Source organism: Triticum dicoccoides, chromosome 2A (genome assembly GCF_002162155.2).
Source record: "Triticum dicoccoides isolate Atlit2015 ecotype Zavitan chromosome 2A, WEW_v2.0, whole genome shotgun sequence".
In the NCBI taxonomy this organism is placed as follows: Eukaryota; Viridiplantae; Streptophyta; class Magnoliopsida; order Poales; family Poaceae; genus Triticum; species Triticum dicoccoides.
The window spans coordinates 34,784,147-34,800,997 of record NC_041382.1 but is presented as its reverse complement, the minus strand read 5'-3'; the positions used below and the strand labels follow the sequence as shown (position 1 = coordinate 34,800,997).

Genomic DNA, 16,851 nt, shown 5'->3' with positions numbered 1-16,851 from the left:
TTGCACAATGGGCTATATTAAGTAGGAATCACGATGTGCATGTGGACGCGCGAGATTACGGCATCGCGTGCCACTATGTCCCAAAAATTCGCGCCCCTTTTTCGGGGAGGAATTTAGATAAACGCCAGTATGCCGACCCGGTTCATTCTTCAGACAGGGTTGCCAGGTCGACTCGGTTCATTGCAAGATCGACCACTGGCCAAGTCGATCACCAACCGAGTAACTGAGTGATGACGTGGACGATCAAATCGACGGTCGACGCGCATGCAAGCAGTGGATCGTGCGATCAACCGACCGAGTTTAATTCGCCATCTGCAAATTCGGCGCGCCACATTAGCCGGTCTCTCCTTGTCCCGCTTCACTGCGCCGGCCACCACCACCATTGGAGCATTCAACCACATCATCCATCGAGCCGTGCCGACCAATGCGGAGCGGAGGCCTATATAAGCCATGCGTCGCCTCTTCCATCCATCCATCCATCCATCGAGCTGCTACTTCACGTCGGCAGCTCAGTGCAGAGAGAGATTCAGGCATGGCAGCTCCAAGAGCTCTCGTCCTCGGCCTCCTGCTGGTGGTCACTGTCGCCAACGTCGGGGCCGCGTCCGTGGTGGTCGGCCTGGCCAAGTGCGCCGGCTGCACCAGGAAGGACATGAAGGCCGAGGAAACGTTCAAGCGTCTCCGGGTGGCGATCAAGTGCAGGAACGCCCACGGCGAGTACGAGAGCAAGGCGGTGGGCGGCCTCGACCGCACCGGCGCCTTCAGCGTGCCCCTGGCCGCCGACCTCCAAGGCGCCGACTGCGTCGCGCAGCTCCACAGCGCCGCCTCCAACGCGCCGTGCCCCGGCCAGGAGCCGTCCAAGATCGTGCCGCTGTCCGAGGGCGCCACCACCTTCGGCGTCGTCGCCGGCGCCAAGACCACCGCCACGCAGTCGGTGGCGTCCCCGGAGTGCGCGTCGGCCTTCTGCCCCTCGACCACGCAAAAGAAGCCCCGCGGCGGCGGCCACCACAAGAAGAAGCACAACCCGCACAAGCCTGAGACCAAGGCCCTGCCGTAAACAGACTATGCCACCACGCCCCTCCCACGCCCGCCTACGGAGGTGGGCACCCCTAGCCAGTGTCTCGACTCCGATCTACCACCCTCCCGCCCAGCATTGAAATCTCCATGATTTCGTGCTATCACTCTTGCTATTTATGATTTCAGTGTCTGCAGAACTCAGCAGAGTTCAGAATAACACGGTTATGAGAAGGACAGACGGATCTGTGTGTTTCATGCACAGTGTATCCTTTTTACCAATGTTTGTAATATCAGTGTGATTTTTCTATGGGAAACAAGAAGTTATCGTAAATCAAGTAACACAGCCGGTTTTGATGGTTCAGGGTTGAAACTTAGCCGGTTTAGAGTTTAGGGTTGAATCTTATAGATAGACCAAAGAGTTCAGAGCTGTAATATGGTACTACCTCTGTCTCGGTGATTAAGTCATTCACGTAGTTTTAGATCGACGATTTAACTATCTAAATATGTATTATATGTGACAAAAATATATATTTAGAAACTACATCCGTGTAGAAATCTAGTGATATACTTTTCATGACATATAACACATATTTAATTCCTCAAACTGATGACCTAGAACTACGCAAATGACTTATTCACCGAGACAGAGGTAATACGTACTTTACAGGGCTTCCAAACGCGGCCAGCGAGTCGTGAACATGACAAACAAGTGTTTAAGACTACAACGGGGGAACACAAAGCCATTACTACCAAGTTTCTACACCCTCAGCTGGCGCTGTGCTTCCGTCTAGGGATGCTCGATCAAGTCCATGGCTTGCCCTTGGATACCTCTAAATGTCTGGTCGGAACGTGGTTGCAATGGTACCCTGTCAGCTAAGACCACGGATAATTGCAGGAGTGGGTGATGAACATCAAAATTACACAAAAATGCATGCTATTCCTCCAGTCTTAATTCTTAACTGCAGACATAGCATTCTTAACTGCAGACATAGCACCTGAGTGCGTTATACTGTCTCTTCCTTTCAAAAAGGTAAAAAGGGAGGGATCGGGCTATGAGACTAATATGTTGGCAAGGTCGAAATGTAAATCCGATATTTAATGGGCTGCAAGCAACGCGGTGGCATATCGGCGTCTATCTAAATTACCCTCCAAAAAGGTACTTATTTGAACTAAAACCACGACGCTTATTCTGGAACGGAGCAAGTAAAACAAATAAACAAATGTATTCTCCAAGTCTAGGACAATGCTGTCCTCGTACCACGGTACCAGTGTGGTGGTAGTCTACATTTTCTGAAGTGGTGTGCACAAGGAAAACTGGAACATGCATTGTGTACGGTTGCATATTCGACAGGCAATGTTCATTGTCTTCAGGGAGATAAAGCGTCATGGTATAAAGGCTGTTATCACTCCAGAAATTGAAGGAGCAGATTACCAGGGCTAGGAAAAATATTCTCAAGATTGAGTGAGTTATGTTGCCCTCTTCCCCTAAAAAATGGTAAAGACACAACCCATCAATGGAACATCATGCAGATCTCATTAAAGGAACTTACAATAACAGGTCTTCGCACCAGTTCAGCCACCAAGCACACTTAGCTATATAGAAAAGTCAATCCACAGTATTATGTTTTAGTACCACAAAAAGGATAAATCATATCAAATACTCCCTCCGTTCCAAAATAAGTGTCAGAGCGATACTCCAAAAATCAAAATGCATAAAAACAGGGCATCTCGATGTTGAGAAAATTACAAAAGGCGACCACAATTGCAGTTAGCGAGTGATAATACCTTTGTTGCACAAATTACCACCGAGAATCCTAATAGTTTTTTAAATAGCACAAATCTACCACCTACCATTACCAGTAAGCACAATTTCTGTAGGAATTTCTAGGATGTCAATCATTCCTCTGGTTAGCCCTTTTTGTATTTTAAATATATAATACATAAATGGATAATAAGTTGCATACTAAAGATATCTGAATAAAATGAATGGGCCGGGAGAGTTGAAAATGCAGATAATTTCGAACATTGATAATGTGCTCTATCACATCTGGTTTAACAAGTGAGAACAACAATCAGTAAATGAGAGCACATAGGTTAACTGATGAGTAGATCTGTTCAAACAACTAGACACTAACTAGCTTACAAAATTTCCATGGCTAATCGACATTGTCCAATGTCATGAAGCAGCATGCACCTGAACACTAACAGATAAGCAAACTGACCTAGACAAAGAAGTTATCCAAGCCACTGCCTCAAAAGTGGACATGGTCCATATCCATGTAACACCTGATTTAGTGACCATCCGAGGACCATTTCACAAAACAGGGGATGTAAGACAGACATCCGAGAACATAACATTAGGTATTTTCCCGCAAAATAAAACATAATATTCGATATCTCCTGTTTATGACATGACATATGGAGTTTGGACCTACAAAGTGCATCGTTGTAGCTGCAGAGCATTTCTGCACGGTGTATCAAGGGAGCTTCGCGCTAGGTTTCTTTTTTCTTCTTTTGCAAATTGGCATTGAATAGCACAGTGCATCCTGGGATTATCTTGTCAGGCTACTTCTGAAGTCAAGGAGATGAAAAGTTAATCTTCGTTTTGAGTTCACCAGATTCAAGAAATAACAAACAATGAAACAAATGTGTTCGCAAAAAAAAAACAATGAAACAAATCGAATTACCTGTCAGCTGATTTGACTGCTTTCAGTCAATATGGCCACAAAACAGATCACATGAGGAAACCTGCCCAGGGAAGGGCATAATATCAGTTTCCATACTTTAAAGGAATCATAAGGTCAGTTTTAGATACCTCACAAAAAAAGAACAATAGAACTTGAGTATGTAAATTTCTGTACATAACATGATATATGGTAGAAGTGTACCTCAAAAGCAGTAGGTGATATCCGTTGTGCAGGTACAGGCGCGTGCTTAACAAGACACCAACTAATCATTCCACATTTTGGTAATTAATGCTGACATTTAAGTTGCTTGTTCTGAGCATTCTGCATCCGTCGTTCAGCTCCTCGCTGCAGAACATGATGTGCAAATTTTCCAGTGAAGGTGGGAGGCCCATTGCTGGCAGCCTTGAGATTCTTGGACATCTATAGACCTCCAGCCTCTCGAGGGAGGGGTGGCTGTGTAGCCCTGCAGGAAGGTATTTGAGATACTCGGAAGCTTCGAATTTGAGGGTCTGCAGGGACTCGAGGCGCAAAAGTTCTCTCTCTTGCTCATCCGTTAGTCTTGTCACCCCTACGTCCCTAGTTCTGAGTTTGAGGCTTTGGAGTGATGTCTGGTGTTTGAAGAATGATGTGGTCAGAATAGAAAAGTCATCGATATCAAGACTTTCGAGTCGAGGGAATGGTTGGTAACCCTGCCCTGGCAAACCCTCCAAACATGGATGCAAGCAAAGGCAGTCGTGTATTTTCAAATGCCTCAAGCTACCAAGGGATGAAAAGCCCTCCAATGTGGAGAGTGATGCACAGCTCAAAATATTCAACTCTTCCAGTGCCGTGCAGGAATGCAGCTGCAGAGATTCCAAACTTGAAATGTACTCTACTTCCAACTTTGTGAGGGACGGCAAGCCCTCAAGTTCGTCAAGCAATTCACAGTCTCTAACTGTCAACTTTTCCAGTGCCGTGCAGTGATGCAGCTTCAGATATTCCAAAGATGAGCTGCCCCATACATCTAACACTTTGAGACAGGTGGCATTCCCCACAAAGCTCGGCTCCAGCGTCTCTTCACTATCTTCGTTGACATCAAGTTCTACAAGTGATTTTGGAAGGAGCCATCTTCCATCCTCATGCACCAAAGATGATGGAAGCATGTCACATCCATAATTAATTGTTAGCATTTCAAGGGAGGTAAATTCAGCGAAGCCTTCATTGTTCCCGCAGAATGCGAGATCAGGGCATTCACAAATTGATATCTTCTTCAGAGAGGATACGAGATTTAACGGAATACACAAGAGCCTGTCTTGAGCTGAACTTGTCAGTGTTGACGCATTTGGGGCTGAGATAACATTTGATACATTGTTTTCTTCTGGTTCTATTGACAACCGTGTTATTTCAGGGCAGTCCTGTAAAATCAGTTCCTCTGGGACTAGAGCATGCTTCAGAATCAGAGATAGCCACTTCCCTGTTATTCCACATGACTTGATACTGAGGCATTGAAGAGATGGGAGGGCACCACAATTTGCAACTGTCACATCCTCATTGACATGCTCTCGCAGAATAGCTGGAGAGAAAAGTTTTCCACAGTTGCGTATTTTCAGCGTCTTCAAGGACACGAGTTTCCTTAATCCTTTGAATGAAACAGACAATAGATCTTGGCAACCTTCTATTTTCAAGCGAGTCAAGAACCGCAGATTATGCGGTGCCATAATGTTGCCATCTAACACCAATTGCTCACCACAGAACTCACTGAAATCCTCATCGGAAGAAGATTCCTCAAAATTCTTGTGTAAAATACAGATGGTTAATCTTTCGGAGGACCAACCTTGAATTCTTGCAAATTTTGAAACTTTCCTGTTGAAAATTCTAAAGGTACTTGAAGATGGTAAACAATGTGGTATCAGCAAATGAGGACAATCATGAACAATCAGCTCACGAAGACCAGGCAACCATGGCTCCTCAATTTTCAGTTCCTGCCCGTTCCCAAACAGATCAAACACCTCCAATACAGGGCACCACTTAATCTTCAGAACCCTTAAACTAGAGTTCAAGTCCCTCTTGGAAATGCAAAGGCACCTCTCCAACTTTGGCATTTTAATTAACACCAATTCTTCCAAGGAAGGAACAAATACTTCTACTACTTTCTGCATGCCGCTCAATTTCAACTTTGTAAGAAACAGAAGACTTCCCAGAGATGGAAGTATCCGCCATTCTCCACAGTTCTCTAAATGAAGCGTCTGCAATGAGGTAACTGGGGTATTGCTGGCAAGCCAAAATGGAGAGAGAGCCCCATTATACCCAGATATCTGAAGATGCTTCAGGTTGCTGTTTGGCTCAAGACCCTCGAGCACGTCTATTTGAAAGCAATCCATCACTATGCTGCTAGAAGTTTGAAGACCCTCAGTCACCTGTTTTGGCAAGCATTCCTCCATCTCGACGCTGGTACAAGTTTCGGGACCCTCAAGAACCTCTACCAGCAAGGGCACCTCCATTTCAGAGCTCATGCCATGATCATATTCATCATGTGACGAGGTACCATTCCAAGACAAGTGCAGCTTTTCCAACTGGTGCTTGTCCCTCAGTCTAGCCTGGTATGCCTCTTCCCTAGTTTTAACATTTTGCAGTTGAGAAATCCCAAGTCGTACAAGTTCATTCATGGATTGAAGTTCTATAATATCGACGCCATTAGAATCTTGAACACTGAAATTGTGCAGCTCCTGAAGTGAGATCAATTCACCAATTCCAGCAATGGAAGAGTGCACTCCCTCTTTTGAAGCAAGGTGCCGCAAGCTGGGAACATTACTCATGCCATAAATTACATTAGAATCAATGTTTGAGGCGACATCTAATACTTGAAGATGGCAAAACTTGCTCCAAACTTGAGGCAAACCCTCGTGCACCTCATCGACTTTGAGCTTTAGATAGCGAAGATGGGTAGGATTTACCAAACTGCACATGAGGGAATTATAATCAGCAGATGTTCCAGAAATCTGTAATAGACGAAGATTATGTGCCTCTCGGAGTATGTCTTGGAAGGATTGCAACATGGAAGAGTCGAACTGCCCAATCAATACCAATGTCCTCAATTTTCTCAATGATGTAACTTTATTTCGCAAATTTTCTTCAAAATTGTTACTGCAATGTTTGTTCCCAACCTGATTTTTGTTGTATGCGTAACCAGTCACTACTGACAGATGCCGTACAGTTGGCAAAATGTCATTGCATTGCAGATCATTTGTAATTGCACACTCGGTTCTCGAAACCATCCTCACAAAATCACGCATAAGACCACACATAGCATAGCAATTTTGACTGCCTTGAGAGGAGTTTTGTCTTCCAACTTGGTGAAAGTAGCCCAGGTTCAGCAAATCATCCAGATAGTCCATTCCCATCTTCTCCAATATTTTATTTGAATGCCTATGTTTCACAAAACCTTGTGAAATCCATATCTGGACCAACTCCTCACCAAGAAACTGATAATTGTCGGGGAAGATAGAACAATACGAGAAGCACTGATGTAAATGGTACGGCAGATGATCATAGCTAAGCTTCAAAGCGGACATAATGCCTCCATTGAGCCCTAGCAATTTCCAGTCTTCATTCCTTAGAATGTTACCCCAATGATCAATGGTAAGCTTTTCTCTTAACAGTGCCCCAGCGGTTACTGCCGCTAATGGGTTGCCCTTTAGTTTATCTGCAATTTGCTTCCCAATGATGCTTAGACTTCTATGCCCTGCATAGTTCTCATCACCAAATGCACATGCTTTGAACAACAGCCATATATCATCATTTCCCAAAGCATGTAATCTAATTGGTCCAGTTGTTCCTATTCTTTTTGCAACAGACATATTTCTAGTTGTCACAAGAATCATATTGCCCCTTGCATTATTGGACTTGAAAGGAGCCAATAGTTGGTTCCATCGGCAGTCACTCATGTCATCCCAGACATCATCTAAAACAAGCAGAACCCTCTTTAATCTGATGTGACTCTTCAAGACCTCCTGGAGTTTGGCGAAGCTGCATACTCCCTCATGTGGCTTTTCAGAGGGAGAGGCAAAATCTAACATATCTCTTGAGACTCTTATTTCATCGAAGTTGTTAGATACCCGAACCCAGATCCTGTGTTTAAATTGGCTTTGCACATCTGGATCATTGTATACAAGTTGAGCAAGAGTTGTCTTCCCGACACCTGCAATGCCTACAATAGGCAGAACTGTTACACCTACACTGCCATATTCTTCGTCGGTCATCAAGTTTTTTATGTAGTTTTTCTCTTCAACTCTCCCATACACTCTGCCCTTCAGAAGACTTGATGTTCTTAGGCGTGGATCTGAGGCTGTACTTTGATAGTGACTTGGACCTGCACCAGATTCAGAGCCAAGTATGTTCAGAACCCTTGTCACATCCCCTCGGATATCTTGCAGCTGACGAGTTATATCCTGTATCCTACTGGAAAATTCTTCCTTGTTCCATGCGTGAACGTCAGGTGTGAAGGAGTCTCCTGGATCCTGATATGTTCTCATTCTTTTTCTGCTAGATGGTACACCAAGTGCAACAAGGGTAGCATTTGCAATGGCATCTCCTATGCTGCGGTAAGAAAAAAAAAGTGGATGGTGAGTACTGAATTGGCTATAAGAACCACAATGAGTTGTTATACACAGATGATGTCTAAGAATGAGAATGCATGTGCTTTGTTGTACTAGTAGAACCGATTGAAATTACTGCATCCATGGCTTAAGCTATGTCCTATATAGAAATCTGAAACTGAGAGCTTGGCATGTTTGGATGAAGATAGGATGGTTTGTCAAAATTCAGATGCAGTGACACCATACAGTAAAACCATGTGCTTTGTTGTGGAACCCAATAAACATTCCTGCATCCATGGCTTAAACTATGTCCTAGAGAAATCTGAAATCGAGAGCTTGGTCTGTTTAGATGAAGACAGGGTGGGTTATCAAATTCAGATGCAGTGACAACATACAGTAAAACTACAAGAGGAGAGCTAGAATGAAATATTTCGCAAAAAATGGAAATCGTGATTCAGAAGAACATTTGCAATTGAAACCAACAAGTTTCAGGATCTATTTGAGCATATTCACCCCTAAAAAGAGAATAGTAAAATCAAGCGAGGGCACGAACGATGAACAGAAGAGAGCTGAACTGAAGATTCCAGCAGGGCCTGTGACAACGACGCGGATATGGGCTAGGATCATCGCGTCGCCAAATCTGCAACGATCCCCTGCCCTCGGAGACACGGCCTCCGACCGGAGCCTTGTCGGCTCTTTCTTCTCCAGCGAATCACGGCCCCACTCCCCCATGCCGCCGTCGCCGGATCGGACATCGTCGTCGCCAACAACGCCGCCTCCATACCTTCTCGACCCCCTCTCATGTACAAGAGCGTCCTGCTCCCGTGAGATCCATCGCCGACGCTGCTGCTCGCGGCTCCCATGCTACTGCAGGATGCCGGAGCCGGAGAAACCCGACGAGGGAGAGATAAAGATTTTTTTTGAGAGAGAAAAGGAAGGGGGGCTTCTGGGTAGAGCGGGTGAACTGGCATCGGAGCCCATTACGGCCTAGTTAAAATTAACGGACAGAACGAATGGTTTCAGGCCCAGTCGCTTCATCACATTCACTCACAGCGTGGTCCAAATACAATGCTTGTTCAGAGCTCCTAACCCATGCTTGACCAAAATCCTTAATTAGGGGATATCCTTTGCAAATGTCATCTTCACTTTTTTTTAAACTCACTTTCACCTTCTATGGTGGTGACAAATAGTGCACTACACGCGCATCACTTGTTGCAACCCGGGAGTTTTTTTCCTTTTTCATAGATCTGGTTTTTTAATGTTTTATCTCTTAAACCGTGGTTCCAATTCATGGATAGTTTTTATCGTTAAATTTCTCGGGTCGAGATTTCTCGATGATAAATCCCAAGTAAATAGGTTTCAATGAAGTTTTATCCACGAACAAACAAAAAAACAAGAATCAGGAAAAACCAGAAATTAAAAAAAGACAAAACCGAACAAAAAGACCAAAAACCAGAAGAAAACAACAAAAGCACAATTGTGATTTTTTTACTTTTTTGGGAAGCAGTGATTTTTCATTTAGTACAGTTGTGCTTTACCCGCACATTTGTGTTTTTTTCCTCTTTGAAAGCATAGTTGTGCTTCTTGTGGAAGCATTGGGAAAGCACAACTGTGCTTCTCTCGCAGGAGCACATATCGTGCTTCTCGCGGAAAAGCATTGCTTTTCCTATAAAAATCTCCCCAAACCTAGGGAAACCAAGCAAAAGCTGAAAAGCCAAAAAAAACAAATAAAATCCAAAAGCGTGTGCAAAAAGAAAAAATTCCCGAGGGTGCGCCCAGCGCGCGACATGTGGTGGTGCATCAGTTGGCGCACTCCCAGGCACAATAAAGTGACCTCTGTAGGGGGGAAGTATCATGTACTCCCATCCTTGGGGTACTCCCGGCGCTTCAAGTTTAAAGAAACCACTCATAAATGTTTCAAAAAAAATCAAAAAAATGTGAATGTTCGCAAGGAATGTAACTACAAACGCTAGAAATTTCAGGTCCAAACTGGAAGTGCACATTAAGGAACAAAAATTAATGTGCACTTCGAGTTTGGACCTGAAATTTCTAGCGTTTGTAGTTACATTCCTTGCGAACATTCACATTTTTTTCTGAAATTTTTGGAAACATTTAAGATATGTTTTTGAACTTGGAGCACCGGGAGTACCCGAGGATGGGAGTACCAGATATTTCCCCCCGAGCCCTCCAAGAGGCTGACCCCTTGATTAGTTGCCCCCGCGCTTGACGTGTCAGTTTCTAAAATAGCGCCCGTGTGCCCACTTGCATGGGCCGGCCCAAAACATGCTTGCTGGTTGGGCGGTCAACCATTCATTCGTTGCACTGGATAGCTCCCTCGTTCGTCCTCTCGGTCCACGGTTGAGTGGTCGACTTTTGAAAAAAAAACACATCTGTCTAAAAAATGCAAATTTTGAAAAACAATGTATTCATAAATTAAAGAAAAACTTCGTGAATTCTAAAAAGGGGATTTTAGAAAATCCAAGACTATTTTAAAAGTTTGTGGATTTAAAAAAAAATTATGAACTAAAAACATGTATTTTGAATAGTTCGTGGATTAAAAAAAAGTTCACAAAATTGGAAAAAGCCATGAAAGGGAAAACATGTTCGTGAATTTGATTTTTTTACAAACTTGATAAAATTTCATTGATTTAAAAACATGTTTGTTAATTCGAAAAAAGTTGAATGATTTAATTTTTTAAGAAAATGAAAAAGATTTATTAATTTAAAAACATGCATGTTTTTTGAAAGTTCATGAATTTGATAAAAAGGTTTATCAAATTTTAAAGGAAAAGGAAAAATAAAAAAGGAAAACGAAATAAAAAAGAACAAAAACAGAAGCTTCTGAAAACCAAACAGAAAGATAAAAAAAGAGAAGCTATTCGCATTTTATCGGCTGTTGATTGCGGGGGTGTGCGTTGTGTGCGATTATTGAAGTAATCGGCGCCATAAGCACGGAGTAGGGAATGCTATGCTTGTTACCTTTTCGATTCTAAAAAAAGACACTTGTTTGTTTTCTCTGACATATGGACCTAGTCATTCTCTCTCTATTGTTTGCAAATGATTATGAATCTCGTCTAATGTGAAAGATCGTAAAACTAGGGGAAAATGAGTTACATATACTATTACGTTGAGAAAAACGACTTGAAAAGAACTGAAGTAGTTTCTCTTGGCAAATGTAAAATTAAGGCATTATTAATCGTGGTAGTACCTTGAAGGGTTTGGCAGCTGGTGGTGACTTGCATGTTCAGGCTGATCCATATGTGTTTCCTTCACCTCGCCTGTGATGAAATGATCCAAGTGTTTTGACACCTCAAACCGTCGCCGCCTCTGCTTGCCAGTGCTGCTGCTCGTCGTCGACATATCGACATCGCCGCCTGTTGATGCACCATCGGCTCCATGCATGAATCCGGCGATAGCATCACGTAAAGCAGCTGGATATGTGCCAAAAGATCAGAGATAGGAGGGAAAACATGGAAACAAGAGAGGAAAGAAGGTGGAGGGAGCATACATAAAGTTTGAACCAAGGACAAGCAGACGACAAAACCACCTTATGAACTGCCTCAGTAACAAAATGTAGGACGTTTTTTGTACCCAACTATATATACCAAAAAATGACTTATATTTTATTACAGAGGGAGTATACTTTTTAAACATGAGAGATTAGCTTAGCCCGCTGATCTTGACCAGAAAATTTTGGCATAGATCTGGTATATGTATGCGCGTTGACTCAAGCATGGCGAATGGACCTCATGGTTTTTATGTGGTGGAAATTGCAAAAGTTTGAGTTGGAGTAGACTTGTAGTCTGTCGACGGATCGTACTCTAATGATCCGTTCATGTAGATCAATATTTTTTTTGAGTATACGTAGATCAAACCTATTTTTGACGGAAATATGTAGATCAATCTTTTTTTTTGAGATGCAAATATGTAGATCAATCTTAACAGGTGCCAAAGGACCAGAAAAAGATGAGCACAACTGGATCTGCACACCGCACGACATACGTAAAGGCTCTACTATTTACCTCGTTGCATGACGCGTTGCTGCAGTCTGCAGTAGTCGAGGTCATCCACCACGTCGTCCGCGTCGTAGAGCGCCTCCCTGAGAGCCGCGAGGGACGGCTCGGACAGCGCCGCCGCCGGCGGCCTCCCTTCCCTCACAGACGACGCAGCCGAGACCGCCGTGCTGACCCTCTTGATCTCGGACCTGAGCCCCTCGGCGTCGCCGGCCAGCCCAGCCCGGCGGATCCACGCGTCCAGCTCGCCCCCCATCGTTAGGCTCTCCAGGATGCCTCGTATCAGCCACAGGATCGCCGGCACCAGGAACGCGTCCTCCGCCGCCTCCATCGGTCGGGTCTCGGGTGGATCCGGCAGGAGATGGGGAGAAGCAGAAGCAGAAGCTCTCGAGCGGAGGTCAACGGCGGGTGGGGTGGAGGGTGGAGAGTAGGAATGGAGCAAGAGGGTTTACTCTATAGATACACTACTGGGGTGGATGTGATGTCGGAATGATGGAACAAGTCTACCACCCGACCGCTGCTGCGAGCTAGTGGACCACTTCTTCTACACGGAGATCGACCGGATACTAATGCCTCGACGACTCGAGTGGACGTTAATCTACATCGTCGCCGGTGACGCCGGGAATGACCGTGGCGTGGCGCAGAATGCAGGTGTCCCTCCCATAGAGTGTGAGCCAGGAGCCATATTGACGTTCCTGGCCCGTGAGAATGTGAGCTCGTTGAGCTGCCATTGGTTTGGTTTGGTTTGGTTTCGTTCGTTCTTTCCCTTTTTATTTTTTCCTTATTATATATTTTTGAAATATTTTAAATACATATATTTTTTAAAAATAATCTACTTACTGTTTCAAAAATTGTCCATACCGTCTCAAAATGTTCATTCAGCGTAAATAAATCTTCATGCAACTTTTAATTTTTGTGATAGAGTTCAAAAATATATTCGTTACATTTAAACAATGTGAAAATAACATAAAAAATGTGTACCATTAAAAAATGAAATGTTCATGCAACTTTTGGTTTTTGTGATGCAGATCAAAAAGATGTTCGTGACATTTAAAAAAATGTTAATACAATATAAAAAATTGTAAAATCCAAAAAAATGTTTGTGACATTCAAAAAATGTTTGGTCATTGTACAAATATGTTCATGAGATTTTATAAAAATATTTATACAATGTAAAAAAATATTCATGTAATTTGAAAACTGTTTCTACCATTAAAAAACTGTTAAACATGTATTTGAGAAATGTTCATCGTATATCAACATATGTACAACATGTATGAGAAAAATTCAAAAACAGGGAAAAAATGAAAAAAAATGAAAAAGAAGAAGAAAAACAAAAAAAAAGAATAAAACCGACACAAAAACACATGGAAACAAAGAAGATAAACCACATGGAAGTTCTAAAACTGATCCTAACCGTAGAACCTTTCAACATACTGCTCGCGAACATCGATCTCCTCATGGGTCGGCCCATTAGCCATAGTGGGAGTGTACAAAGAAGCACGGGTTTATGCAGCTTCAGACCTTTTCGCCCGGTTTCTTGGAAGGTTCTGGAACTTTTGCCTGATTGTTTTCACTTTTTTTCGGTTTGGGTATCCTCCATACTTTCGTTCATACACCATAGTCGACCCGTACTTGAGCATCTTGAACATAGCAACAAAAGTGAACGAATTCATTGTGTTGGGTTTTCCGATCGCTAACCTTGCATGTTCCTTGATCTATTTTATCTTAGTCGCCCAAGAACAACATTATCAAGTTCCTCGCCATTGAGGTCCAAATGTTTTAGCATCTCCTCAGTGCCCCCCCTCTAACCATTGGCAAATCGACAACTGCAGCTCCGACGTTAGTCCTTAGGGGCATATACATGAAGACTTTTCAGCTGTCATCGACAAAGTTAGGCCGTCTCCGGTATGGAGCAGCGACAATGGCACATCGGTGGCTCATTCTGGTGGCTTTAGTGGTCGTTCAGTGATTAAGGGCCCTCAATGTAATTTTTGTTATGTTTATAGTGGTTTGTAATTGTACTTCCGGTGAACCTTTATAACATATCTGGATACCTTTCTCCAATGAAAACCTATGTTTAGCTATTACATGAGCTACCTCATTATCTTCTCTAAAGCATTGTTCAAACTTTTCCCCTGTAAATCCATGTACCTGACTTAGCAGGTTCTCTCCTGCCCAAGTTTTTTTAGAAATCTCGCCAAACTTTATTGATTCAGAGCAATATTGATAGGTACAATAGTTGGGTCATGAGGATTGCCCAACCAAACATGTCTACCTACTCTTAGGTTACAAGAGAACTTGGAGAGATTATGAGCCTCATAATTAAAGTTTCTACGCTCGTGAATGAAATTGCAAAACTGAAAACTAGCTTTATGTCCTACTCCTAGCGAAAGTTTCCAAGATCATCGGGTTATTAATCCCTTGAAACACCATTGCAGAAGAACACAAATATGACCCATTGTGGTTGTGACACACTGCTACAACTGCGCCCCATGTCTCTTTCGTGCAACCGTTCCATCGACATTGATTTTCATGAAGTTTTGTGGTGGAGGCAGTCACCGTTCTGAAGCATCAACGTTAACCGGAGTGGCAACCTGTTGCACATTGATCTTTGGTGCTTTCTCAAGCTCGCTGAGATAGGAATTCACAAAAGCAATTGTGTGAAACGATCTCTGAATGATGGCCTCATGGATAGCTTTCCATCGAGCATACCAAATTGACCAAAGTGTCACCGCCATCCATGTCATGATTTTCTCATGCATAAGTGGTATTGATCTTTTGGTCTTCAACAGTTCGGGCCAAATATGCCCCTTATGTACTTGAGTTGGACCGGGCCATGATCCAGTTCCCCTCCTGCTTAGGTTGAAATAAGTCCAAACAGGATGGGAGTATGAATGCATGATCCCCGGTAGCTGCAATTTTCTTTTTGACATGAATGCCACGAGTTGTCCATCACAGATCCATCTGCACACCTGCCTGAATTCCACTTGAGTCTCAGACCACATATTTGAAAACCGGCTGAAAGTAATGATGGTCTCAGACAACTACACAATGGCAAAACCATTTTTCCATTAAAGAAACCGCCACACAGTTATTACATGAACTAAAAACAAAAAGGAACATAAAAGTAAAAGCAAGCCTATAACATTAGGCAAAACATGAACTAAACGCAGGCAACACACAGTAGAACAAAGCAAGCCAAAAAAGGCAACATCTATAGTAATTCTCTTGACTCAAATGGACTTGGTTATATGCTAAGGAAGTCTGGTACTCATGCTTCACCGCCATCGGCTCCGCTATATCGCTACCGGATACGAGTGATACCTTCAAGGCATGGTGGCTTAGGGCCAGGCGTGCAAGCTTGACTAGGGACAGAAGAGGTTTTGACACTTTAGTCATCTTCATTGCATGGTCTCTATGGAAGCAAAGGAATGCTAGAGTCTTTGGTAGGCTAGAACAACAAAGGAGGCCACAACAATTGGTGTAACAAATATTTGACAAGCTTAAGGAGTGGAAGGAGGCCGGAGTTGGTAGATTACACCAGTTTGTGAGAGAGTAGGCTAGCATAGTTTGGGTAGGTGTGGTGTGTCTAGCTCGGTGTTCGCATTGTTGTCTAGCGCCTTGTAATTTTTTTATTCCCTTTTATAAAAAATATGGTACGTCATTGATGTACTCTCAAAAAATAGACTTGATTAAATTAGTTGATACACAGCAACTTTGTATACAAAACACGCACCAAAATTACAAATTAAAAAAAGCAAAATACACATGGATCCCTATGTTCCTCACAACTCTTATTCTGCAACTGTGCAGTGCAGATACTAAACCGGGGCAGTGAATGGCAGAACACCAAACAATATACACCCACGCATGCAAACGGATCATAAATAGCAACGTCCATCACTCACTGATCACCAATCCGTTGATGAGATTTCATCGCTGGGCAGGACGGTGGGACCGGACTTAGTGGTGTCCGTGGTATCCGCCGCCGTCCCCACCGCCGTAGGTGGGCGTTGGAGGGACGGGGTGGTAGTCGGGGTGGGGCTGCGGCTTCGGCTCGGGCTTGGGCACGGGGCCATAATCTGGGTGGGGCTGGGGCTTGGGCTCCGGCTTGGGCGGCACGGGCTTCTTATGATGGAAGTGCTCCATGATGTGCTTCTTGATCGGCCCGCACAGGGTCACCGACGCACACTCTCGATGCCACCGCGTTCGTCTTGGCGCCCGCGACGACGCCGAAGGTGGTGCCCTCGGACACCGGCACAATCTTGGATGGCTCTTGCCCAGGGCACGGTGCGTTGGAGGCTGCGTTGTGGAGCTACGCGACGCACTCACACTAGTAGAAAAATGGCCTATTGTCCCGGTTCGTAAGGGCCTTTTGTCCCGGTTCCTGAACCGGGACTAAAGGGTCGGTACTAATGCCCTGTCCCTTTAGTCCCGGTTCAATCCAGAACTGGGACAGATGGGCCTCCACGTGGCCTGTGCGCGGAGCCCAGGCAGGAGGGCCTTTGGTCCCGGTTGGTGGCACCAACCGGGACCAATAGGCATCCACGCGTCAGCATT

General features: G+C 44.0%; 2 protein-coding genes and 1 pseudogene across 2 annotated transcripts; 1 reads left to right on the top strand and 2 right to left on the bottom strand.

Annotated features, from left to right (window-relative positions):
* The first annotated feature begins 488 nt into the window (after positions 1–488).
* Positions 489–1,286, top strand: LOC119358785. The gene has a single exon (XM_037625204.1). It carries the CDS (start codon positions 533–535, stop codon positions 1,052–1,054), a length of 522 nt encoding a protein of 173 aa, XP_037481101.1. The 5' UTR covers positions 489–532; the 3' UTR covers positions 1,055–1,286.
* Positions 1,287–3,103: 1,817 nt separating this feature from the next.
* On the bottom strand, positions 3,104–12,619 carry LOC119357512 (putative disease resistance RPP13-like protein 1). Its single transcript, XM_037624432.1, has 5 exons — positions 12,298–12,619; positions 11,484–11,706; positions 3,903–8,276; positions 3,702–3,762; positions 3,104–3,585 (listed from the first exon to the last, which is right to left on the bottom strand). The coding sequence occupies exons 1-3, from the start codon at positions 12,617–12,619 to the stop codon at positions 3,968–3,970; spliced, it is 4,854 nt and encodes a 1,617-aa protein (XP_037480329.1). The 3' UTR covers positions 3,104–3,585; positions 3,702–3,762; positions 3,903–3,967.
* Positions 12,620–16,254: 3,635 nt separating this feature from the next.
* LOC119357511 overlaps positions 16,255–16,851 on the bottom strand; it is a 72,652-nt pseudogene continuing 72,055 nt past the window's right edge.